At 42.2% G+C, this 26,481-nt stretch overlaps 1 protein-coding gene across 6 annotated transcripts in view; it reads left to right on the top strand.

Moving 5' to 3' along the window:
- Nucleotides 1-303: 303 nt before the first annotated feature.
- Nucleotides 304-26,481, top strand: part of LOC149239891 (uridine kinase-like protein 4) — a 316,084-nt gene continuing 289,906 nt past the window's right edge. For 2 of the 6 annotated variants that reach the window (XM_089373576.1, XM_089373577.1), the window contains exon 1: nucleotides 304-634. Coding sequence is in view for 2 of the 6 variants with exons in the window: in XM_089373575.1 (XP_089229701.1) it covers nucleotides 804-826 (23 nt within the window). In the remaining 4 variants the exon portion in view is untranslated. Of the gene's footprint in view, nucleotides 635-670; nucleotides 827-26,481 lie in introns of those variants that run through there. The other 4 variants (XR_016246465.1, XM_089373575.1, XM_089373574.1 and 1 more) reach the window with 3 other exon arrangements.

Here is a 26,481-nt window from a genome sequence, read left to right as displayed (position 1 = left end):
CTAAAAATAGCCTATGAGACAAATTACTTCTTCATTTGCTTGATGTATTCGGCCCTTTTTCTTTGAAGCTTCACAATAAATGCTCCCAACATCTCGACAAAAAATAAATGAGAACCAACTTTTCTTCATGAAACTATATTGCTACTAGATAGACCACCCACGACTAAACTCCCATATGACCGAGATTTAACTTAAGCCACTTTATGTTGGTCACACGTGCGCAACGTATTAATTTAACATAGGAGATACGTGGTGACATGTCTCTGTTGTTTAAATGTTATAGGGGACGCTATGAAATTTAAAAAGGAGTAATTTTAATTCCAAAGTATTGTTTGAACTTTATCTGCGATCCAGAAATATTGGATCGTTCATGGATTCGTGACATCGGGAGTAATTACCAGTCGACCTGCGATCGGTAGAGAAATGGACTATTAATGAAACATAATTACGTGTAACACAAATGAAAATCTATATATAGGAGGTAAAAAGTCAAGAATATACGGCACAGTCAGCGACAGAAATATATATATGGCGGTGGTAAAGTCAAGATTATACGGCACAGGCGGCGATAGTAGCGGGTTCGAACTTGGGCGTTGAGGCAGAAGAGTGATTAGAGCAAACCATTATTTTCTAAGTAAATCATCCACTGCTTTCACAAATTTGTCTTAATTCTGGAACTTAGTTTTGTTTTAATTTTTGTGGAACAAATTTTAGCAGAAAGTGTGAGAGATTGATCCAGAAAAAATAAAAGCGATCCTGTGCGATCTACGTCAATCTATGTTTTTTTTGGCAAAAAACTATGAATGAATCTGCGATCTAATAATATGTGAGCTTTTGATCCCATTAATGAAGCTTCTGACAAAGCAATAACTTAGTTTCCATATAGATTTTCAAAGGATTCTTACCAGCTTCATAGAGTATGACCTTAAATGGAGAACTTGCCCTCCTCTATAATGAGACTGGTTTGGTTTCTGTATTCGGGCTCCCCTATAATGAGACTGATTTGTTTTCTGTATTCGGGTAGTACTTTAGATAGGGACAACGTTTTGTCATGTGATTTTTTTCATATTCAAAATACCAGCGTTGCTGCTATTTGGTTTATTATTGTCAACCTTTGTTACAGGGCTTCTCTCTTCATAATTTCCTTGGGATCTTTCATCTTCAAAAGTACTTTTGTAAAGCCGTGGAATTGGCTTTCTTTGTTGTTGTGGAAATGGTTATTGCTAGTGCGTCTTTTAAATGAGGTGTGAATCCTTGAACAGATTAGCCGAGCTGAATTCTCAAACCTTTTTTACGAAAAATTAGTTAATCAAGGTAGAGGTCCTGTAATCCCAGGTTTTGTTGGTATTTCAGGCCGTATTGTTATCACGGTATGAACAAGGTTCCGTCATTCCATTGCTCGTCTGAGAGCCAAAACAATGGTGAATTGCTATTTCTGTAAATTTGATTAATATGTATCAAAAGATTTCTTATGCATTTATGTAGATCTACTATCTTCACTGGCAAAGTTTGCAAAGGACAGATTATTCAATTATGTAACGTTCTGAAGCAAATACTATCTTCACTGGCAAAGTTTGCCAAGGACAGATTATTCAATTATGTAACGTTCTGAAGCAAATACTATCTTCACTGGCAAAGTTTGCCAAGGACAGATTATTCAATTATGTAACGTTCTGAAGCAAAATCCTAGTGATTTCTTTTCTTTCCAGGGGGATCCTTCAAATCCTAAGGATCTCATTTGTCAGACAACCTGAGGATCCCACTTTGCCATTTGAGGATTTGCTCCCACCAATAATGGGCTGGGACAAACCACCTTATTTCTTTGGGCCAGAGGATCTGTCGTCTTTGCTCTCTCCAGGGTGGAGAATGAGGAGCATTTGATTCTCTGGTGCCCTGTCTATCATGAGATCTGAGGGAGATATCAATGTTTGTATAGAGATTCTCAAGGCACTCATCCGTCTTCTTGCAATGTCCTGATCAGAGATGCTTAACCCTCTTCTTTAAGGGAGTGTCACCTTCAAATGTAGAGCTTTGCAAAAAACCCTTGGGGAGAGCCCTAGGGCTACAAGGGTGATCACCTCCTCCCTTCAGCCCATCTCGGACGTTGGGGGTATTGACCACCTTTTAGATGGTCAATCCACACACAAATAAAGACAACTCAGTGAGATGGTGTTCTCCTTAGTGTGCAACTAGCAGAGTACCCAAGTATCCTCACCTTCATGCCAGGGGTTGTGGATTTGCGTCTTTTTGACGTCGAGGACTATTCATTTCGTGCACACTTTACTAGCTTCCTTTCTGCTTCTGGAGGTTTGTCGGTCTTGGACGTTAGAGGAGTTTGTAGGTGAGGCTCCTTGCTCGCTTTAAGGAGTCCTGCCTAGCCATCTTAGCGTTAGGCATTCCCCTATGGATATTATCAGATATTGTGTTGGTCCTATTAGAGTGGGAAATGACAGGGGATTTCCCCTTTCAGGCCTACAGGTTCTTTCACAGCCCTAAATGCTCCCTTGCTGCCTCCACAACGTAAGTCTCCAACTTTGCTGCTACAAGGCAGGGTTCCCATGCACCCTTGCTTTGGGTATTGCATCTCCCATGTACTGTGTCTTAGTAAGTTAGTAATAACATCTTGTAAGCCCCTGACCCAACCATGCAGTGGTTTGGTTAAACCTTCTATGAAGATCATGATCAGCCTCTGCACTGATATGTTCGTCAACATAACAGCTAACCGTTGAAATTTTTCAATGTAGGCATCTGGTGCCCTGGTCTGCTTGAGCAGTATCTTTGGATCCTTCCCGTCAAACCGGTCAATCAATCTTTGTAAAGTCCTCGTAAGAAGTGATGCTGGAATGCGCCAAGGTGACCAATCTGTGGTACCACCATTCATGTGCTTCTCCTTCCAAATGCAGGGTGCAAATTTGATAGCCTCTGCTTCCAACATTGGGCTAAGTTGGAAGTAGGTGTCTAAATTTTGTACCCAAGCCCTTGCTGACCACTTGGATGACCCATCGAAAGAGGGAAGGGTAAGTTTCCCAACCTTGCGCAGTAGATCATGGTTCTGCTGTGTTCCCTTGGGGCCTATTTCTGTACTTAATGCTACTGAACTCATTAAAAGTCGTGGTTGCTTGAACATCTTCTTTTAGTGATGCATACTCTTGGAAATATTCTGTAAAGTCTCCATTCTGTTCAGTGGTTCCTTGGTTTGCTACCCTCTAACCATCTAGAAACTGGGGTAGTAGAGGCCTAGGGTTCCTTCTACTGGTTACCCCTGTGTTAGCTTGTGTAGAGATGTTAGAGGAGCCATGATTATGGTTGTTGCTTTCCTCTGTAAAACTTTTGTTACCTCTATTAGATCCACTAGCAGCACTGTTACCTGCATTGTTTACATTTGCCATAATCTGGGTAAAAAATTGGGCCATTTGCTGCTGCCCTTGGGCCATCTGCTGCTTCCCTTGTGCCAATAGATGAGCTATTTTCTGTTGCCCCCTTGCTAGTTGCTCCAAGATGTCAAAAGTGTTAGCTTCTGGTGGCTGCTCTTCCTTGTCTGCCATGACTGATTTGTGGTTACCCTTCTTCATCCTGACTGTAACATTTTCCCTATCTTTAGGAAGCATCCAGAGTTCATATGCTCACAAGCTGGTAGGATGCACAACTATGATATCACTGTAATGTCCCTCGGGGGAATTTACCCTTAGGGTTGGAAAAAGCACATGACAAAAATTGTATTCTAACTAGTAACACAACATTCCTTCACCTTTTTTTGCAAACAGAGATAATATTAAATGCACAAACAGTGTAAACAAGTATTTGATTACACCAGCAACTTATACAAATAAGCCAATTTAACAGTAGGTTACAAGTCCATGATCCGTCCAAAATACACTGTAGTTTAATTTCACAATCTAGCACTAATTGTATCAGTAGTCCCTGCTGTCCCTAAACTACGGTCCTGGCACCCTTGGTTGCTTAGTTGCTTTAGTTCCACTCAGCTGGTTCCTCTTGTTCCTCACTGCCTTTGTTTATTGCTGCTACCAGTACTCCGATCTCTGCTGCCATAGGGGGACCTATGTAGGCCTATAGGTTCTTCTGCGGCCCTAAATGCTCCCTTTGTTGCCTCCAAAATGTGAGTCTCCAAAGTTATGGATGAAATGAAGGCTTTACAGAAATTTCGGCATGAGCTGAGTGCCTTAGTTTTCAGAACTCGGAAAATAACAATTGTTTTGAAATCAAATATGTTGGTTTTATCTGAAGTTCTAAAAGTGATGCATACAAAAGCTAATCTTAGTCTCTTAGTCTTAAGAGTTGTTTAGATGAAAACGGAAAAAGATTTGTTTGCTTGAGTGGGGAACTTGTCATTACCTCACTTGCTTTGCCAATGGCTAATGCAGAAAAGGAGGCTGCTTTCTTTCTTGGTCAGATTAAGATTTCCGAGGAAAACCTTTCTCCTGGGCAGAATCAAAGTCAGGTAGTGTTGAAGAGAAACAAACTTGAGAACTGTTCTGGGTCAACAGAATCGGATAAAAAGATTTTGAAGAATGTGATATTGCTCTCACGGAAATAGACGAAACCCCAATGGTTGCACCACATACAACAGAGAATTTAACTGCAGAGGTTGTAAGAAGCTCTATTGTGAAAACTGAGGTGGACATTGCATATGATATAGCCCACAACAATGATGAGGCCCTAGGAACAAGGGCTGCTTCTGGTTCTGGCGGGACTGAAGTATTTTTAGTGAATCAAATGTTCAAGGTTCATTCTGCTTTGGACTGGATAAAAAATTCTCATGGTGAAGATGAGTTTAGTGATATTGACAGTGTAGAGATTTTGCATAATCTTCATAAACATGATGTTTAGAAACTGATCATTTGTTATGAATAAAATAGTATAAATAATATAAATATAAATAATGAGAATAATTGTAATAATGATTAGTTAATTAGTAATTAGTACTGAAGAGGCACGTCTAAATGGGACATGACCTTCCATGAAGAGGCACTGCCTAGTATATAAGCAGGCTCCTCACTCTGTAGTGTTTCTAAGTAGGAATGCAAGTGATATACAAGCATACAATCAGTTCAGCAAACAGAAAAATGAAATAGATACTAAGCACCCATGGAAATGCTGGAAATAAGGAATTGCTGAGCCATTTTATTACTTCTTCAAGAGCAAAATACAATAGTAAATAGAATGGTGCACCTGGGCTTGTTTCAATGGACAAACATGACCAAACCCAGGTGAGCAATAGCTGAACTGAAGGCTGCTACCACTGCTGCACCAATCTGCACTGCTCTGCCTAGAAAATTGCTCTTTCTGCTGACTTTGAATGGCTGGAAACACCACTTCCCATGCTCAGAAACTTATGAGATTCGAGCTCCTGACTATTTGGCGTAAACCCAGAAAAACCCACGAAGGAATTTAACTGGTTCAGACTTTTGATATTCGACCCCCAAGGAACCCAACTTCAGTTGCAACTGCAAAACTCGGCCTGCTGGATTTTGACTGTAAATCCTCCTGGAAAGTGTCCAAAAATGCTGGGCTGATCCCTCCTACAGATCTCTTGAATTCTCGGATGAGTTTTCGGGCTGTAGCTCTTGCCCACAAGACCCACGAAATTGCAAGATTGGCCCTTTGCGCTGCCGCCCAAGTCTGAAATTCGAAACACTGGGTTGCTGGCTTCTTTGGCTCCAAAACTCTCACTGAATGCTGGCTTAGTGCTTTCCTTTAGATTCCTAGGCTCCTCCGACAAGTGGCTGATCCACTATGGCTCAATCTCCCTCTGCATGTTCTCCCTGTGGCCTAAAAATACGCATTTCCTGAGTGTAGCCGAGTGATGGTGTTGTAGAAATTGTCAGATCTCCTGCAAACGTTGATGGAGCTGCCTTCCTAGGGCAGACACTCGAACTCCCCCGAAGGTAAGGTTGAATCTCCCGCCTGAGAGATTCGTGGCTAAACAACGAGTTGATTCGGCTAAGCAACTGGGCACACAGTCGAGTAAATTCGATATGCAAGATGAATGAATGATCCAAATGAGAGTTTCCTCCTCCTTTTGTCTTCGTGGACCTTCCTTGCCTCATGTGGGCCCCTCCATTCAGCGATTCGAATTCCCTCGAAGCCATTCGAATGGCCTAGTTCGAATCCCCAATTGGGTGGCCCCCACCTTCCACTAGCAAACAAATTAAGCCAAAATTTCTCCTAAGTCCCTAAGTCAAAACTGCTGGGTCCTTTTTCCTTAGCCAAAAATGTGCAAAAATGTGTAGAGATAACCTGTTACAAATGTTTTTGAGGAGGGACATCGTAGTCCTCCCCTCCCAAATGTTGCTTTCCCTTAAACAACCTCAGAGTTGGGTGCTCCAAAATGTGCTCACCCTCCTTGGTGGCATCCTCATCCGGCAAGTTCTTCTAGTGTACCAAGAACTCCTCGATGGTCCTTCTCCTCAGCTTCCTTTCCCTCCTCTCCAAGATGGTCTCAGGCTCCAAAACCAAGTGGCCCTCATCATCTCGTGGGGTTAACTCTACTGTTGCTGTCACTTTTGCCCCAACACCTTTTTAAGGCATGAGACATGAAATACATTATGAATCCTGCTCCCCAGAGGCAGCTCTAGCTCATAGTGCACCTCCCCAACTCGTCTGATCACTTGGTATGGGCCATATAAGCGGGGTTGTAGCTTCTTGGCCCCCTTCTGCTTTAATGTGGACTGCCTGTACTGCTGTAACTGGAGGTACACCAAGTTCCCCTCCTTGAAATGTCTCTCTGTTCGGTGCTGGTTTGCGTACACCTTTTGCTGGTTCTGTGTTGTCACCAAGTTATCCTTGAGAGCCTTGAGGATGTCTTGGCTCTCTTGGATCCAATCTTTGGCCTTTGGGGCCTGACTGTCTCCAAAAACAACATAACAAAATATAATGCATCATATCCATACAAGGCATGAAAGGAGTCATACCAATGGACATGTGGTGGGTGGTGTTGTAGTAGTACTCACCCAAATGCAGCCACTGGATCCAAGCCCTCTGCTGTCCTGTCACACAGTTCCTCAAATACCCCTCCAACCATTGATTAATTCGCTCTGTCTGGCCATCTGTCTAGGGGTGGTAGCTCGTGCTAGGGGTGAGCTCGGTACCAACCAATATGAAAAGCTCCTACCAAAAACCTCCCACCAAAAACCTCCCATGAATCTGCTATCCTTGTCACTCACAATGTTCTTAGGAAGCACGTGCAACCAGAAGATCTCCCTAAAGAACAAATTTGCAACCTGTGTAGCTGAATACTTGGTGCGGATGGCGAAAAAGTGGGCATATTTGGTCAATCGGTCGACCACTACATAAATGCAGTCCTTGCCATGCATTGTGGGGAGTCTTGTGATGAAATCCATAGATATGCTTTCCCATTTCCCCTTGGAGATGGGAAGCGGCTATAGCAATCTTGCAAGGTGAATCAACTCCCCCATGTTCCGCTGACATGCCTCACACTCCTTTACATGCTTCAGCACGTCCCCCTTGAGGCCCTTCCACGTGAATCTCTCCCTGACTGCCATATATGTCTTCTGGAACCCTGGTGCCTGGATAATGGCGAGTCATGTGTTGTCTGGAGCACTCTCTCCCTCAACTGTGAATTGGGCACCAGAAAAATGCGCCCCTTGTAATAGATGACCTCATCCATCACTTGGTAACACTCATCTGCGTGGGTACCCTCAAAGATCTCGCATGCCCTCTTGTCCTTGGAGTAATCCATACGTAGCCGAGCCTTCCAATCATGGCAGATGCTCATGAGTGATAGACCAACGGGTCTCCGAGATAGAGCATTGGTCACCACATTGTGCTTTCCCTGCACATACTCTATATCGAAGTCATAGGCCTGCACCTTGCTGACCCATCTCTGCTGCCTGTCGTTGAGGCCCTGCTGCCCCATGAAGTGACGAAAACTGTTGTGATCAGTCTTCACCCAAAACCTGTTGTCGACCAAGTACTGTCGAAATTTGGCCAATGCATGCATGATGGCCAGCATCTTTTTGTCATATATGGAATATGACCGCTCATGTGGTAGGAGCTTCCGACTTTCGAAAGCAATGGGATGTCCATCTTGTGATAGAACTGCCCCAACTCCCTCCCCAGATGCATTGCACTCCACGGTGAAGGGTTGGGAAAAATCTGGAAGTGCCAAGACCGGGCAACTCATAGTTGCAGGAAGCGTCCCCCCCCCCCCCCCCCCCGGTTCCAAGGCTCGAAGCGCGTTCCGTGCGGATGCATCTAGGAAGCGTCCCCGGAAGTGCGCTTCCAAAATTCGGAAGCGCGCTTCCCCCTGTTTTGGACGCTTCCTGGACGCTTCTGGACATTTCTGCCTGTTTTGGACGCTCTGCCTGTTTGGGATGTTTTTTTAGAGTATAAATGCAAATATATCTATATATATATATATATATATATATATATATCTATAGCAGAGGCTTCGCTTCCTAGATTGTTGGAAAATGACGCTTCCGTGTCCCCACTTCCAAAAAACGTCCCCGGCCACTGCTTATCACCTCCTTGAGGCGATCAAAGGCTACCTGTGCTCCATCAGTCCATGCGAAAGCCCCTCTCTTGGTCAAATCTGTCAAGGGTGCTGCTAGCTATGAAAACCCCTTGACAAACTTCCTGTAGTAGGTGCAGATGCCCAAGAAACCCCTCAGCGCTATCACATCTCGGGGCACTGGCCAGTCACGGATAGCTCGTATCTTCTCCTCATGGACCTTCACCCCATCAACACCGATGATATGCCCTAAGTAGAGCATCTCTGTCAAGCCAAACTCGCACTTGGATAGTTTGGCATAAAATTGCTGCTCCTCCAAAATACGTAGCACCTCCTCCAAGTGCTGGAGATGCTCCTCCCACGTCCGACTGTAAATCAAAATATCATCGAAGAAAACCAACACAAACCTCCTCAACTGTCTCTGGAAGACATGGTTCATGCACGACTGGAAGGTAGCCAGAGCGTTGGTCAGCCCAAATGGCATGACCAGGAACTCGAAGTGCCCATAGTGGCACCGAAAAGCTGTCTTAGGGATGTCCTAATCCCTCACCTTGATCTGGTGGTACCCCGAATGCAAATCGATCTTAGAGAAGTACTTGGCTCCTCTAAGCTCATCCATCAACTCATCTATGCGGGGGATGGGGTACTTGTTCTTCAGTGTTTTCCGGTTGAGGGCCCAGTAGTCAATGCACATGCGTAAGGTCCCATCCTTCTTCTTCACCAGTACTACTGAAGAAGCGAAGGGACTAGAACTTGGCCTGATATAGCCCAATGCCAACAACTCCTGAATGGCCCTCTCAATCTCATCCTTATAGGCCTTAGGATGCCTATAAGGGGTAGTGATCACTGCTTGCACACTTGGCTCCAACTCAATAGTGTGCTCGAATCCCCTGTCTGGCAGCTGCCCTGGTGGAATATCCCCAAACACCACTGCGTATCTGTCTAACAAGGCTTGTATATTTGGTGGTGGTGGTGGCTGGGCATGTCCCCCAACCTCTGAAATCCTCAGCTCCACTGCCCATGCGATGTCCCCATGTCGCAGATTTGCCTCCATCCTGTGGGCTGAGACTGTCTGGGGTGGATAGGAATGCATGCCTCTAAGAACTACTGATTTGCCATCTGGCCCAGTAAACTCCATCTCTAGTTTCTTCCAGTCAGTAGTGACTCGCCCAAGGGAGTACAACCACTGGACACCCATCACTACGTTGGTGTTTGGCACATCGACCACAAAGAAGTGGTTCGTCATCGAGTAGTTCCCCATAACTACTCTCAAAGCAGGCACATACCGAATGCACTGCATGGTACGGTTACCAGGTACTAGGACCAAAAAGCCCTCAAACTCAGTCGTGGTGAGGCCCGTCCTTTGAACCAACTGGGCATCTATGAAGTTGTGGGTAGCCCCACTGTCAACTAAGACTGACACCTGATGTCCCTGTATGTTTCCTCTGATCTTCAATGTCAAGAATTTGGGAACCCCACATAAAGAAGCAAGGACTCTCCCGGATGAGGCAAAGGATGCCCCTCCCTGTGGAGGTGGTAGTGGTGGCCCCTATCTGTCGGACTCTCACAATCTCCCCCACCACACTCCTGCTCCAACTCGTCCCCCTGGTCACTGTCTGAAAAGACCTCAATATAATGTGCTTTGCCGACAGTGCACCGATGGCCTGGTGCCTAGGGCTTCCTGCAAGTGAAGCACAACTTCCTCCTCTTGAGTTCCTTCCGTGTCTCATCATCCAGCTGCCCCAGCCCCTGGGTGGTTCTTTGAGGTGGAGGTCTAGTGTCATGCCCCCTTAGTGGAAAAGGGGTCCGTGCAGGGAAAGGCACGCTAGTCTTGGTGATGGCTCCTTGTAGAATCTAGATCTCTAGTGCACAGAACTGCCCCCTGCAACGTGGAGGGCCTGCGTGACTTCACCAGTCCATGTAGGGGCCCTAGTAATTCCTCAATGAAGGTGTACACCCTTCGAGCCTTTGATAGATCTGGAACCATCACTGACACTTGCAAAAACTCTGAAATATACTGCTCTAGGTTGCCTGTCTGGCGCAGTTGGGTCAGCTCCCTGAAATGGGCCTCCGGATCTCTCTGGTCAAAACGTTCCACCACCCTCCTAGTGAAATCCTCATAAGAAGCCACATTGGCATGCCCCAGGGTGGCCAAGCCATGAAACCACCAGTCATGGGCTTCCCCCTCCATGTGCAGCGTGGCCATCTTGATGGCTTCCTGTTCTGTCATCCGGTTGAGCTGGAAGTAGGTGTCCATCTTCTCAACCCAAGCCCTAGCAGTGCACTTGGCAGTGCCATCAAATGTAGGGAAGTACATCCTCCCTATGGTCCTCTGTAGCTCATAGCTTTGTGTACCCTGTCCTCCATAGCCCTTGCTCTTCTCATTCTGCTTGAGCTTCCAGAAGTCTTTGAAAGAGAGTGCTTCCCTAAAGTCTGCATTCATAGATTGCAACTCTTTGAAATGATCTCCCATTTGTGTGGGGTCTTCACCCTTTGCTGGTTCGATTTGTGCCATAGGTATGAAAGAGGGCAGTGTGGCTCGAGTTGGCCCACTAGCCGATGGGTGTTGTGCTGCTGGTGAGGGGTGATCGAATGGCTGGGAGGCTCCAGAAGTTTCCCCAAATAGAAACCCTCTAGGAGTGGTCCTCTCTCTGTTCTGCAGCTTTATCTCCTCCAACATCTCTTTCTGGCCCTTGGCTAAGTCATTCAAAGCCCTTAGGAGGCTGTCGAAAGCCATCTCTTCCCTGCTCTTGGGTTCCACCATGTCCTCCTCTTCTACTACTGCTTTCCCTTTGTCCTTTGTGTCTGGAGTAATCTCCAACTCTCTTTCTCTGCTCCGGTACCTCTGCCTTCTGTATGTGATGTTCTGTTGGTCCCCTTCTCTCATAGGAGAAAATCCCCACAATTGAGCCAAGACCTAGGCTCTGATACCACTGTAATGTTCCTAAGTAGGAATACAAGTGATATACAAGCATACAATTAGTTCAACAAATAGAAAAACGAAATAGACACTAAGCACCCATGGAAATGCTGGAAATAAGGAACTGCTGAGCCATTTTATTACTTCTTCAAGAGAAAAATACAATAGTAAATAGAATGGTGCACCTGGGCTTGTCTCAATGGACAAGCATGACCAAACCCAGGTGAGCAATAGCTGAACTGAAGGCTGCTACAACTGCTGCACCAATCTGCACTGTGCTGCCCAGAAAACTGCTCTTTTTGCTGACTTCGAATGGCTGGAAACACCACTTCCCATGCTCAGAAAATTATGAGATTCAAGCTCCTGACTCCTTGGCCTAAACCTAGAAAAACCCACAAAGGAATTTAGCTGGTTTAGACTTCTGAAATTCGACCCCCAAGGAGCCCAACTTCAACTACAACTGCAAAACTAGGCCCATTGGATTCTGACTGTATATCCTCCTGGAAAGTGTCCAAAAATGCTGGGCTAATCCCTCCTACAAATCTCCTGACTTCCCAGTTGAGTTTCTGGGCTGTAGCTCTTGCCCACAAGATCCACGAAATTGCAGAATTGGCCCTCTGTGCTGTCTCCTAGGCCTGGAATTCAAACTGCTGGGTTGCTGGCTTCTTTGGCTCCAAAACTCTCACTGAATGCTGGCTTAGTGTTGTCCTTTATATTCCTAGGCTCCTCCGGCAAGTGGCTGATCCACTATGGCTCAATCTCCCTCTGCGTGTTCTCCCTGTGGCCCAGAAATACGCATTTCCTGAGTGTAGTTGAGTGATGGTGCTGTAGAAGCTCCCGGATCCCCTGCAAACGCTAATGGAACTGCCTTCCTAGGGCGGGCACTCGAATTCCCTCGAAGATAAGGTTGAATCTCCCGCTTGAGAGATTCGTGGCTGAACAGCCAGTTGACTCGGCTAAGCAGCTGAGCAAACAATTAAGTAAATTCGATATGCAAGGTGAATGAATGATCCAAATGAGAGCCTCCTCCTCCTTTTGTCTTCGTGGGCCTTCCTTGCCTCATGTGGGCCCCTCCATTCAGCGATTCGAATTCCCAAGAAGCCTTTTGAGTGGCCTAGGATGAATCCCCACGTGGGTGGCCCCCACCTTCCACTAGCAAACAAATTAAGCTGAAATTTCTCCTAAGTCCCTAAGTCGAAACTGCTGGGTCCTTTTCCTTAGCCAAAAATGTGCAAAAATGTGTAGAGATAACCTGTTACAAATGTGTTTGAGAAGGGACATGACACACTCTCAATTGTATCATCATCTTATTCACACATTTAATATATAATATTTGTATCCTCATGGATGTCTTCATATTCCAAGTTTTCTGGAGTATTTAAACTGAAGAACGAACTTTGTTCGCTTCATTTGGTATTAGAGCAGTTTGATCCCTTGGTCGCTTCACCGCTGCACAGAGCCCGTTCTCCGATCCAGGCCTTTGGCCATTGAAATTCGTCAACTTTGTTGCCGTTGAATTGTTTCGCTACAAGCTTTTGGAGGGTCTCCAATTCGCTAATTGGCCATAAAAAATAGAAAAAATAAAAAAAATAAAAGAAAAAACCTATTTAAAAAAACGAAAAAAAGAAAAAAGAATTATAGAAAAAAATTTCAAAAAAAGATTGTGAAAAAATATTAATAAAAAACAAAAAAACAGGTTACAACAGTCTTCCACTGTATGACTCAACATTGTCAACCATGCCAAGATACCGCACAATACTCCAGCTGTCGCCGTATCCCGTTGGAGTCCATTCACATAAAAACCCCAGGCTATTCTTGCTCTGCCTTTGATTGTGCTCCTTGCCATTCGTCGTTCTACAAAGCACCCACCGCCTTGCCTGCAGCCTCTATAGTCGTCGATTGACCACCAACTGCCAGAGTCACCCTAATTCAGTTTTCCCGACCACCTTCCAACCGTTTCCCCACATCGCTGGCCATCGTTTTCCCAGTTATCGTCCTTGGTCAGTGTTGTCTGCCTGTGTCTTTTCATCGACCATTGTCCTACAACAACTGGACTGCCGCTTCTTCCCCTGCTCATCGCTTGCCTGCGCCCTCCTGTTAGTCACCCCAACCACAACCCCGCTCCACAGTCTATTCCTTCACGCGATTCTCCAACGGCCGACAGTCCCCAACTCCGTCGCTTTCCCTCTTTCGATAGCACCTGTAGACACCGCTTTCACCTGTTTCGATTGGCTCATATCGACTCTGCCGTCGCTTGTCCAAATCGAATCGAAAAGTCACATGGTATAAAGGTTGCTTTGTCCAAATCCAAATTGAAAGGTCACATGGTAAACACATCATTTCAAGTATAAAAGTTATTATATAATTAAATTGTTATAATATAGTTAATTTAATTAAATTATAAAAAAATTGAAGCGGAATCTTTAAAAAAAATTGAAATTTGAAGTTATTAAAAATTTCATTAAAATAACCAAGGAAGATTATAAGTTAAAGAGGGTAAATTTGAAGAAAGTTCATCTCAATAAAATGACATCTAATTCAGAAATGAAGGCTGAAAGATTTTTAGAAACCTTACCCAGCTACGCTAAAGCTCTATTTAACATTATGGGAACTCTCGCAGGAAAAGATGTTACTATTTCTATCTCTCTCGCTGAAGATAAAAATTATATAATGCCTAAAATCGCAAACCAACTAGTGATTTTGGAGTCAAATATAATTGAAAAATTAGGTTGTTTTGGCAACAAAATATATGACATAACTAATTTACAGTTAAACTTTGAGGATTATACATTTATATCGCAATTCTCAGTTCAAACCCTATGGAGCAATCAAGGTGACATTATTTTGGGGTCACCCTAGATGGAATACGTCATTTTAAATACAAAGAAAAAGTTTTTAACATTTTCTTACAAGAAGAAGAAAATAACACTCGAAGATGTTACACTGAAGCCAAATTCAGTAACGCTAGAAGATATATCAAATATTTCAAAAGTAATTTCTCAAGAAGGTAAAAAGGTATTACAAAATATGCAAAATGAAATTGACAAGATCACTGCTAACAAAAATGAAGAAGTTTCTCGGTTTAAAGGCCATAGTGAAAAATTATTGACACAAATTAAGAAGCTTAAGAATGACAAGAAGTCATTAAAAGACAAGTTAGAGCAACTTAATCAAGAAGTATTGAAGTCTCTAGACGTAACAATCCAGGTTGATGATAAGGGAACTAATACTGAACTAGTCAATAGTAGAACTGAAGAAGAGGATCAATCAGTGGAAGGAAAAACACATTCACATGTTACAATCCAGATGATGAAAATTCCAAACGAAGATTGTGTACATAACTCAACAACTCTAGTGCCAGAAGGAAATCAAAAAATTTCCACACACCTAATAAGGGAAAGTCAAACCAAAAAAGTTCACTATCGACATCCGAATCATCAGAGTAGACAACTCAACCAAGCTACGTATCAGGACCATCCAGAACAAAAACAACACACTGATGTTCCAAAGAATATTGATGTAACCTCAATCCAATCCTATGATGACAATTCGTTACAAAATTTCAGTGATCAAAACATTCCACAGAAGATTAATCTAGGAGGATCTGGTCCCTTTTCAATGTAACAATTTTATTTGTCACTTAGAAGATCATATCAACTTGTATCAACGAAGATGACAGTGCCTAGAAGAGAAGACATTCGAAACTGAAAAAGAGATCAAGCCTTTTGCATCAACAAGCTTTGAGGACAAAGCTTTTTTGAGGAGGAAGGCAATGTTATGAATAAAATATGTATAAATAATATAAATATAAATAACGGGGATAATTGTAATAATGATTAGTTAATTAGTAATTAGTATTGAAGAGGCATGTTTAAATGGGACATGACCTTCCATGAAGAGGCACTGCCTAGTATAAGCAGGCCCCTCACTCTCAATTGTATCATCATCTTATTCACACATTTAATATATAATATTGTATCCTCAATGGACATCTTCACATTCCAAGTTTTCTGGAGTATTTAAACTGAAGAACGAACTTTGTTCGCTTCATCATTGTACATCTAACAAGCAAGGTTCTTGGGGATTTCCTCTCTAAAAAGATGCCTGGAATGTTATATTTTGTTTTCAACCCCAAAATACTTGGTGTTGTTATTGTTCATGAGCTGCGCCAAGGGGAATTTGTACTGCAAATCCCTCTCTATTCTCCTCAGCAGCATTTTCATGACTTCACTTCAGAGGTCTGTAGGAAATCAATTCTTAATTTGGTAGGTGATGACCATGTAGACATAGAGATCAAATCCATAAAGCAATGGGTAATGCATGCAGAAGTTGCTGAAAAGTTTTCCTGTTGTGATGATCGAGTCATACTTGTTGGTGATGCTGCTCATAACTTTCTTCCAATGGGAGGGTTTGGAATGAACACATGCATACAGGATGCACACAATTTAGCTTGGAAATTAGCTTCTACCCTGAATGGACTGACCTCACCTGCTATACTTAGCACTTATGAGATGGAGCGCAAACCAATAGCAGAGTTCAATATAGCATTGAATTTGACAAATTTCATTGCAGCAGTGTCTGTTCCCTCTGCACTGGGGCTTAACCCAAATATTGCAAATTCAGTACATCAGGCAACGAACAGTGGCATTAGTTCTATTTATCCAACTGGGTTGCAAACAATATTTTCAGAGAGCAGTTTTGCATTAGGCCGTGCACAGCTGGCAACACCATTTCTTAGCAGATATAATCCCTTGGGGACCTAAGGCTTGAGAGAGTGGAGCATATCTTAAAAGAAGGTCAGAGTCTTCAATTTCAGTTTCCTGCTGAAGATCTTGGTTTCAGATATGATCAAGGTGCTTTGATTCCTGCAGTTGAGAAGACAAATAATGCATTAGAGGTAAAACCAACAGGTAGGTAGCGAGAATACATTCCTTCTTCTAAATCTGGATTAGTCTTGCCCCATATGCAATTAAAGATTATGAGTCAAAACAAGTTTCATCTCAACAAGTAATTTTGCTCAACTCTAGACCTTTTTTTGGGAATATGACCTAGTTTCGTCTCATAGCCACACTCAATAAAACATGCTATATTTGGGTTGATGCTGCACTTAAAATTGCAAAGGTTAATAAAGTGCCTCTCAAGGTTTCTATTATTTGGCCAAGAGGCATTTCTGCCAGTCCTCTTTCAAAAGAATCCATGCATGCATGGCAATCTGTACTCGAGGGAGAGGATTGGAGGAGAGAGAACACAAAATTTATGGTTGATGTTGAGGAAATTTCAGAATCATGGTTGGAATTATGTATAATAACAAAGCCAAAATCTATTTTTGGTTAGGCCAGATGAGCATATTGCATGGAGGTCAATGCTCACTTTCATTGGAGATAACATGCTTGAGCTGGATTGAATACCCATCTTCTTGCTGTCGACGCTATTAAATTAAAGGAATATGACACCACACAAATGGAAATTGATAGGGTTTCAGCGACCTCATTTATGAAAATTGATGTCACAGGTCATGTTTCCTTGCAAACATTTCAAGTTAATATGCATCCAAGCAACATGGGAATTGGTAAAACCAAGGAAGTATTTTCTTTATTTGGCATGATCAATAAGTGTGTTAACAATTAACCCTCAACCGGGATCCATTGGGGATATACCTCAAAATGGTTATCAATTGTGCCCATCTGGACTGAAATTCGACGACAGTAAATTGGGAAATCTCCTAGACATTGAGTTTGTTTTTACAGGTGAAAAGGATTAGTAGGAATCATACTTCTATCATAAAATGTTAGATATGGAAGGGTCACAATGAGAGATGTGGAGTTGTGGCATCAACCTTTCTCAACACATTTGCATATGACATCAAGTATGGTTGGGGAGTTGGGATGCATACTCTCATTTGCACACCAGTACGAGTCTGTCAGACTAGTACTCATTGCAAAGAATACTCTTGAGATTAAAAATGATAGACTATTGAATTTGTTGCAGGGTGGGCAATGTTACCACACAATCTAGTAGGGCCCTAAGGAAGGGAAACCCTAAAGGACAACTACTATACTAAGTGACAACAATGGGATGATAACCCACTGTCACCTTAGTCAAAGTCCCCTGCTCTTTATGGACTTTGATTGATGGGAGGAGTCGCGGTAAGAGGGGAATCACTAAGAATGAATAGACCAATGATTAGGTGTGAAGTGATTCCACAAAGCCCATTCAGGGAGATACACAATAATGGTTCAATTCTTCCAAGAAGCTAAAGGCTCTTGAAGAAAGGCCAAGGACGAGATGAAGACTTAGGGTTTGATATTTATGATGATAGTAGGTATTCCTAACATCAAGACTCCAACTAATGGGATAAGACCTCTCAAAGAAGCTTAATGTGATGTTTTAACACTTCCAAGAGGCTCTTCGCTTCCTTTGAGAGACCTTGAAAAGACTTGCACTAGAGCTAGGGTTTTGTGAATAATCGTGGGAAGAAATACTTCCAAGGTGCTCATTAGGTCAAGGCAAGGGAGGAGAAAGGGCTTCTTATGATTTATTCCAATGAATACTAAGCTCATTCAACCCTCAAAGAAGTCCCCAAGGTGAGAGAGAAAGACTTAGGTTTTCCCTCTTAGAGTAGCACCTAGGGCAAGATATTTTATGGACGAAACTCAAGTGGATGCCCACCAAACTTGGAGCATATGTAGCCTAGACCCTGAGCTTGATGTTTGGACCCTTGGATTCTTGAAAAATCACCTCCATAAAATTTCATTGCATGCCCTATATTTCCGCCCTACCTTTAGGGGACTTATATTTAGGAGAAAATATGGAGAGAGAGGAGTTTGATCACCAAAAATCCTTGGACTAATGCCTAGTCCTTTGGGCTATGGAGTGTTCGACGTGTTAGATTGGCCAAATTTGTCCTCAAGGATGTCAAAATTGATGCCCTAGCTACCAACCTTCCACAATTACCTACTGTTAGAATATGGAGTTTCATGAAAAGAAATAACATTTCATCACTAGGAATATTCATTGCATGTTATATCATGAGTAACATATGCAAGAGCCAACCAAATAACTTCCAAAAAGAAATTCTTCAACAAAATTAGGGCACAATAACATTTACATTAGTTGCAACAATTACATACATCAGACATTTTCAAGAGAAATAGTTCATCAACAAAAGAAGTTACAAGATAATCATCCAATATATCCATTCATATTCAAGAATGTAGGTCCAAGACAAGATCAAAAATCAACTCCAAATATTCCAAGATACTCCAATAGCTTCCAAAGAAAAAGTGTGTGTTCCTTTACAAGAGAAGAATCCAAGTGATGATGATGAGTTTTGACCAACGTTGCACGAAGCGGGAGCCAAGCAGAAGCGTTTTTTGGAAGCGGAAGTGTCACTTTCCAAAAATCTAGGAAGCGAAGCGTCCGCGGAAGCGTTTGCTATATATATATTTATATTTTTTTGCATTTATACTCAAAACAAACATCCCAAATAGCAAATTAATTGTAGAAGACATGAAAACATGCATATCTTTGCATAAATCAAGATAGATATGCATCCATGATTCCATTGTAGTTATGAGTATGTACAAAAATCATCTATATTCTAGCTATTACAAACATACATCATATTTGTAAGCATATTATAAAACATAAAACATTTAAGCATATTATAAAACATAAAACATAGAGCATATTATGATTTATCTAGCAAGTGAGCCACTGTCAACATTTGTCATGTCCAAAATTCAAATAATAATGTTTACAAAATATGTCACTTGGTCACTGCCAAGACAAAAAAGGTTCAAAATTCAAATTCACAAGCCTACAAGTCTAATGAGTATTCTATGATAAAAAGTAGTAGACTGTCAATATATCTACTAATCTCTCCTCCTTCCACCACGAATAGAACGTGTCGGCGAGCGGGGGCCTCCACGTGGTGGCAATGAAGAAGATGGTGCCGGTGGAAGTGGCACTGAAACTGATGAAGAAGAACCCCCTATTGTTGGTGTTGAACCATGGAACCTAGGAACCAAGGGACCAGATGGGGGTGGGGGTGGCATATCAACACGACCATCATCATCTTGGAATCGCTCAAAAAATTCATGCAAAAAAAAAACACTAGTTAACAAAAAAATTAAAAACATGAATTAGAGAAATGCTTTATAAGGAAAAATTGGAAAATTCATACCACTCCATCCTCCAAATTGGGCTCCTTTGGATTCTTGTCCCAAATCAACAGGTCTTTATTAGAATTTGCATCTTCACAGTAATGGGACAATAATCGCAAGTTGTAATGAACATAAACCAAGCTCTCTGCCCGGTCTAAACTCAACCTGTTCCTTTTAACACTGTGGATGAAAGAATAAGAGCTCCAACACCTGTGTGCAGAAAAAGTGTTTACCACCTGTGATAGCACCCGCAATGCCAAAGCCTGTAGAAGTGGAGTACCCCCTCCATGCATGTTCCACCACTCGAGAGAAGAAAAAGTCTCTCGATCTTTAATTGCATGCATGCTCCCAAATGGACCAGTGTTAAGCGTATAGTTGCTCACCTGTCTCCGTACCAATGCAGCCTCCTCTTCATCAGGGATTAATTTACTTAATGCAGCCATATATTTTCTGTGAACCTCTTGATCTTGGTGTGGTTTTTTCCTGCTTCCCCCCTAAGGTGCTGGTGTTGAAAGCCATGATGGATGATAGTATTTAGGTGTCAAAACATATGCTAATGCATGCAATGGAACATTTAGCATTTCCCATCGGTTTTGCACCTCTACACGAATATAATTGTACGAGGTGGTATCTCTAGGCTCAACAATGTCTTTAATCTGCCCCAACATGCTATCCATTTGCTCATACACCTCCCGAATTACTGCTCGATCTGAATATGCAAACTTGATCATGTAATAAATTGGTTTCGTGAATTGCAAAACATATTTAACCTGTGACCAAAAGTAATTGTCAAGAACAGTGTCCTTGACTGCATTAGCACCATCTATGTCAGTGTTAATTTCATCCCATGTTTCAGCACACACCAGATTAGTTAACGCTTGTCTCACCTTCACTAGCCGCCTAAAGGTGAGGTAATAACTAGCAAATCTTGTCTTTGCAATTTTAAGCAACTGCAACTTGGAGTAAGTGCCATAGAAGTAGTTTACCCTTGTATGCCCTGTGATGAATTTAATGAGCTGCTTCCCTCTCCTGTAAAGCTCAATGATCCACCCACATTCTTTGTGCTTCACAATATCATGCATCAAAAGGTTCAATGTGTGAACCAGGCACCCAGACCAAAAGTTGTGTGGATGAGTACGCTAAATAATTTTTCCTGTTGCCTTACAATTTGCTGCATTATCTGTGATCACTTGAACCACATTATTCAGACCAACATCTTTAATTGATTTCAATAGGAGATCTGCAATGTTTTGTGCAGATGCAGTGATGGAGGAGGAGTCATGACATGTAATAAATAGTAAATACTGCACCACTAGAAGAAACACCAAGAACATTTATCAAATGTTTGTTTCTAATATTTGTCCACCCATCTGATACAATGGATACCCCAGAATCTACCCACTCATTTGTAAAACGTGTCAAAGCTCTTTGAACCTTAGCTTTTTCTCTTTCTAATAACACTGTTCTAGCTTTCTCATAGTTGGGGGCCTTGTATCCTTTTGGGGCTGCATTGATGGCCTTTACCATTTCATGCCAATAGGGAGAGCGAAGCACATTGAATGGTACACCGCAAGCACAAAGAAAACGGACTATCTTTCCATCCACATCATCCCTCCCAACAACATTAAGGAAATCCCCTATTGTTCTTCTACTTCCAGAGCTTGCAGAAGTACCATGAGGAGATGAACAACTACCAAATTTAGAGGTTGCACTTGATTCAGAATGAGTTCTTTGTTTCTTGTTTTTTTGTTGTGCAGCCATCTCTATTTGGATGTATTTTCTTCTTTCTTCAGCTGAAATGTTTGGGCAAATTTGTACCCCCACAGGACCCTTTTTTCATCATTGTCCAGCACCCCACAAAGATGCCTCCTCAAACGGGTATATGAACCACAATATGATTTTCCTTCATGACAACCATGAGGGCACACAAATTTGTAAGATCCACCACCCTTTCCCTCATCATGTTTGGTCACATAGTTTCACAAGGGTGTTGATGTAGCTTTCCCATCTTGTGTTTCAATGTCCTCTTCAGGTTCGTCCCCTTCCTCTTCAAACCCTTCCTCCTCATCATACATTGGGTCACTCATATTGGGACCACTGTCCTCTTGTGTTTCATCCCTTCTATTTCTATTCCCCCTTGCCATCATTAAAACCATGAGTGGAATGATACATAGAAGCCAAAAGAACACCATCTTGGAATATGGATATAGGTGGTGGACAACCTATAAGTAAAGGAGCAAGTAGAAACAATGGGAAAGAGTAGGAGAGGGAGGAGAAAAATACAAAAAAATTGTCAAAAAAATAAGGGAGTTTGGGGTTTGAACTTACCTCTTTAGCTCTTGTAGATGAAGTCCTCCAAGCTCCTCCTCCTTCTCCTAGCTCCTCCTCCTTCACTCCTCCAAGCTCTCCTCTCTTCTCCTCTCCTTTCCTCTCTTCTCCTCTCCTCTCCTCTCTTCTCTTCTCCAACTCTCATAAACTCAAAGTGAGAAAATGAGGAATGAATGGGGGCTTTATTCTTTTCATTCCTCACCTTAATCTCACTCTAACCTCACCCTAACGCACCCCCTTTATGTTAAGTTAACATAAATTAAAAAAAAATTGTTTTTTTGCCTTGTGCGCGGCCTCCTTTCCATAGCATACAGAAGCGTACGCTTCCTCCTCCGAAGTGCCACTCTTTTGAGGCCCGAAGCGCCGTACGAAGCGCGCTTCGGAGGCCTGGAAGCGACGCTTCCAAAATTCCAGGAAGCGGCTAAAAAACAGGAAGTGGCGATTCCGAATTCGGAAGCACCGCTTCGGGCCACGCTTCCTAGGCGCTTCCGTACGGGACGCGCTTCGGGGCTTAGATCCGCCGGGGGGGGGGGGGGGGGGGGGCGCTTTGTGCAACATTGGTTTTGACAAATGAGACTCACTTTTATTTATATGAGTCTCTCTAAATCAAATTAGCCAAATGAGCCCCCAAAATTATAAAGTAATGTGCTAAAAACAAGTCTTGGTCACAAGACGACCAAGTAACTATCACAAGTTATGAATTAGCCATCCATATGCAAGCTGATTTGATGATGCCATGATGATGTAGGGCCATTTAAGGGCCACTTTGAGTCCTCTAAGTGCCATGATGAGAGAGAGGGCTCCAATAAAGATGAATTAGGGGATGACCTCTAATGTTCGATGCAAGTCGTCATGTGGTGCCCCTAGTTCTCTCTCATGGGTCTCCTGATGAAAGATAAGCCTGTAGACTGCTCCAAACGAGGGCTCTGATGATGTTGCCTGCCCTCCCAAGTCTCAAAGGTGAGACAAACCTCATCTGGGCCTTAGATCAGCTGCCATGATCATGCTAAGCCGACCGGGGCTCATTGGTCCAAGTGCATCATCTTGCGAATAATGTGGGGCAATGAACAAATTACTGAAGGTGCCGAGGGCGCGCATGGCATGAAATGATGCTCTAACACATGATGGAGTCCCATGGCTCTCAACGAATCCCCTAGGGGTGTCAATATGATCCTCGGTGGGCTTGGGCCCCAGTTAAGTTGCCCAACCCATGATGAAAAAACTTGCCAATTACATATAAGATCCAATGCACTTCCTCACCATTAGGTACACTAATTCATTAGTGCATCTGAGGGAATCAAGCTTGTTAATCAAGGGCACATCGGGACTTCATAATGGGCTTCCCTTCCAAATTTGGGGCTTTAAGCTTGTTCCTAGGTAGGAGTGGCTAATAAACAACCCTTACTAGGTGCTCCTAGCCCCTAAAGGGAAAACTATTTCCAAGGTACATCCTTCAATTGATAGGGGTCGTGTGAATAATGATGAGATGGACAAGGACACAGGGGTCTTAAAGCCAAAATGCCATGGGCTCAAGGATGGTAATGATGAGGGATGCCCACATATTTAGGTGTATTGATGTAGGAGGGAGCAATCGTGGATGCATGAGTTACCCCGAACTTTGTTTTTCCACCTTTCTTCATTTGCCTTTTGCCTTTTCTTGATTTTTTCTTTGTTTTACTGCTTGAGGCTCTAGGAGATGAGATCATGCTGTGTATGATATAAACAATTATTACCCCCTTGAGGTGGGGTAGTTCATTGCCCACTAGGGGTTGAAACATGCATGGGTTCCTCAATGATGTAGGGGCACTCATGGGGTCCTAGGAACCATGGTGATGACCATAATGATAAGGGGTAGAGCTCATGTTTGGCTTTTGCCCACGTGCTAATATAATGTCCCGACCATCTTTTGCATTTTATAATATTCTTTTTTTTGTTTCTTTTTTGTGGCCTTGATATGCTTTTAACTTTCTTTTAGCTGCATCAATCTCCGGGGCAACATTTCTAGAATTGACCCAAACATGTGGACAAGAGGGGGGTTGTATCAGTGCCTTGAGGACTCAATGGTTTGTTAAAAAATGTAACTAGTGTCGGTCTTCATAATTGTATTTAAAAGAAAAGAAAAATAATTTTTTATTAAAGAAAGATTGCTTATTAAAGCATGGGTTTCATACTTGGGTCAATGGTCAATAGGTCAAGCCTCCATTGTAGGCTTCTAGGATTTTTGTCATTATCATTTTTGGGATCCTTGAGTCAAAAAGAAAATTATTCTATGTATATTTTCCTCCTCCTCCAAAGTCAAATCTTCAAGTCGGCCTCAAAACAAGTTGACAAATCTGCCTCAAACAAATTATCAAAGTCGGCCTCAATAAAGTTAACAAGTTAGCCTCAAACTGGAGTTTCGAACAACTATAAATATCCAAGTGCATTTGGCCTTTTTGTGGTGAGAAGTAAAGCAAGTTTCGGTCTGCAATTCGAATGGAGAAAAGAAGGAATGCGAAGGGCTAGATAAGAATAAAATTTGCAATCGAAGATGGAGGGAGTCTGTCATGATGTTTTGTCTGTCATTCATGTCATTCTGAAGCCAGTTACAGGAACTGAGGATGCTAGGACGAAATTGCGGCAGTTGCAGGAAAGAACTGACTTGGAGGATGGAGGGAGCTTATATCTCTGGTCTAGGGGTCAAGTTTGTTTCAATCTGATTTGAATCTATAGTGAAAGAGTTTGATTGAGTTTTCCCCTCCTTAGGGGTTTTTCCCTGGCTGAGCGCCCACATTTTGTGTTCTCTTGGTGTCTTTGAAGATTTGGCAATTGTCTTGATGATAAACACATAATAACAAAGAAGAAGAAATAAAACTAATCACAAGAAACTGTCAAGTATTGGAGAAATCATTTTAATAAGAAGCCCTAACCATTTTGCCTTGATTTCTCAAAATGGTTTCAGAGCTTGGTTCGTTTGCTTAAAGGGCAGTTAGAAGATCACAAAAGAACTTCAAGTCAAACAAAAGAAGTCATTCTCATAAGACCGAGCTGCTTAAAGGTAGTAGAATGAAATTTTGGGCATGACTATAAAACATTACCTCTACAATTTTGACCATAGACCTGGAAGATTAAGGCTTCAAACTTGAATTGAAGAATTACAAAGAGGAGCCTAAAAACTCTGTTTTTGAGGATCGAAAGGCTAGGTATATAGCCTAGTCAGGGCCGAGCCTATTACAAGGGAAAGCGAGGATCTAAGCATAAAATCGAAGGTCTGAAATCACATTTTTTAGAGATCTAGAATTCTAATACTTCCTCAGAAGTTCCGTGCTTAATTAGGGGATGACTAAATTAGTTTTCAAGGTGTCTCTTACAAAAGAAAGGATCCAAGATCGAGGTATCTAAGAAACATTGCAAATACTAACTCAAAGCAACAATCACTTAGAAAGGAGTGTTGAGACACCTGTGATGACAAGATACAAATGTATGGGCATATACATATATCCATGTTCTAACAAGTACTTTGCGGGACATTTATTGAAATCAAAATATGAATGTATTGTATGAAGACCTTTAGGCCTATTAATAAGGTCTAAAGTAAGCCCTAACCATAGGGCCTCTCCCTCAAGATATATATATTTGTCCGGCTCTTGTGTATCTAGTACACATCCTTTCGATTTGCAAGAATCAACCCTATTAACAAGAACAATAAAGGAAACAATCCTCCTTGTTGAAGATAGTATATGAAGTCTACAATTATGACCTAATCAGAAATAAAGGAGTGGTGAGATTATTTCTTTTGGGGATTTGATAAAAGGAGTAAACCTATTAACTCACATCAATCTCTAAAAGCAATTTACAAGGAAGAGCTATAGGTGTTCCCTTTTACATCAATACGAGAAGTCCTTTCTTAGCATTTCTTGGGAATTTGTTCAAAGCAAATCTATCTCTGTCTAAGAAAGGAATCAATCTACATCATTTAGCAGTGTATGAAAAATTGCAGTACCTCTTGAAGGCAGACTTCGATAGTCCTGAAAAACAATAAGGAAAATCTTGGCTAATGAAGGACTTGTTGAAAAGTGTAACTAGGTTCGGTCTTCATAATGACATGTGTAATTGTGATTTTATGTAATTAATGTAAAGAAGAAAAATAAAATTATTATTGTAATGCTTGCTTCATGGGTTTCATGAGCAAATTTTTTTATTTTTAGTTATGGCTCCCATTGTGAGCCCTTAGGATTGGTCATAAAGTCAAATTGAGTCAATGTCATGTATGAAAGACCCTTCTTGGGCATGTTACATATTTGTATGAGTTATTAAAAGAGTAAAAAGGCCCTCCAAGACCAAGCAAAAGCACCTCCAACAAGTCGACTTTAAATGAAATAATGGAACTACACCAAAGGACATGTTGGCTCACCCACAACTCAGGTCAGCTTATTTGATGGCGAAACACTATAAATAGGTAGTTCGAGTCTTATTTGAACATAGAAGAATTCGGTCAAGCAAGTCTGCAATAAGGAGTGCGAAAAACACTTGGAAAGGAGCCTCATGACCAATGAAGAGAAGGAAGGAAGAGCGAAGTCTTTGGTGTTACTTTG

This window comes from Pinus tabuliformis, chromosome 8, assembly GCF_031772625.1.
Source record: "Pinus tabuliformis cultivar Carrire ecotype Pingquan chromosome 8, CPIR1, whole genome shotgun sequence".
Lineage (NCBI taxonomy): Eukaryota > Viridiplantae > Streptophyta > Pinopsida > Pinales > Pinaceae > Pinus > Pinus tabuliformis.
The sequence above is the reverse complement of the archived record's forward strand: the minus strand, read 5'-3'. Positions and strand labels throughout refer to the sequence as shown.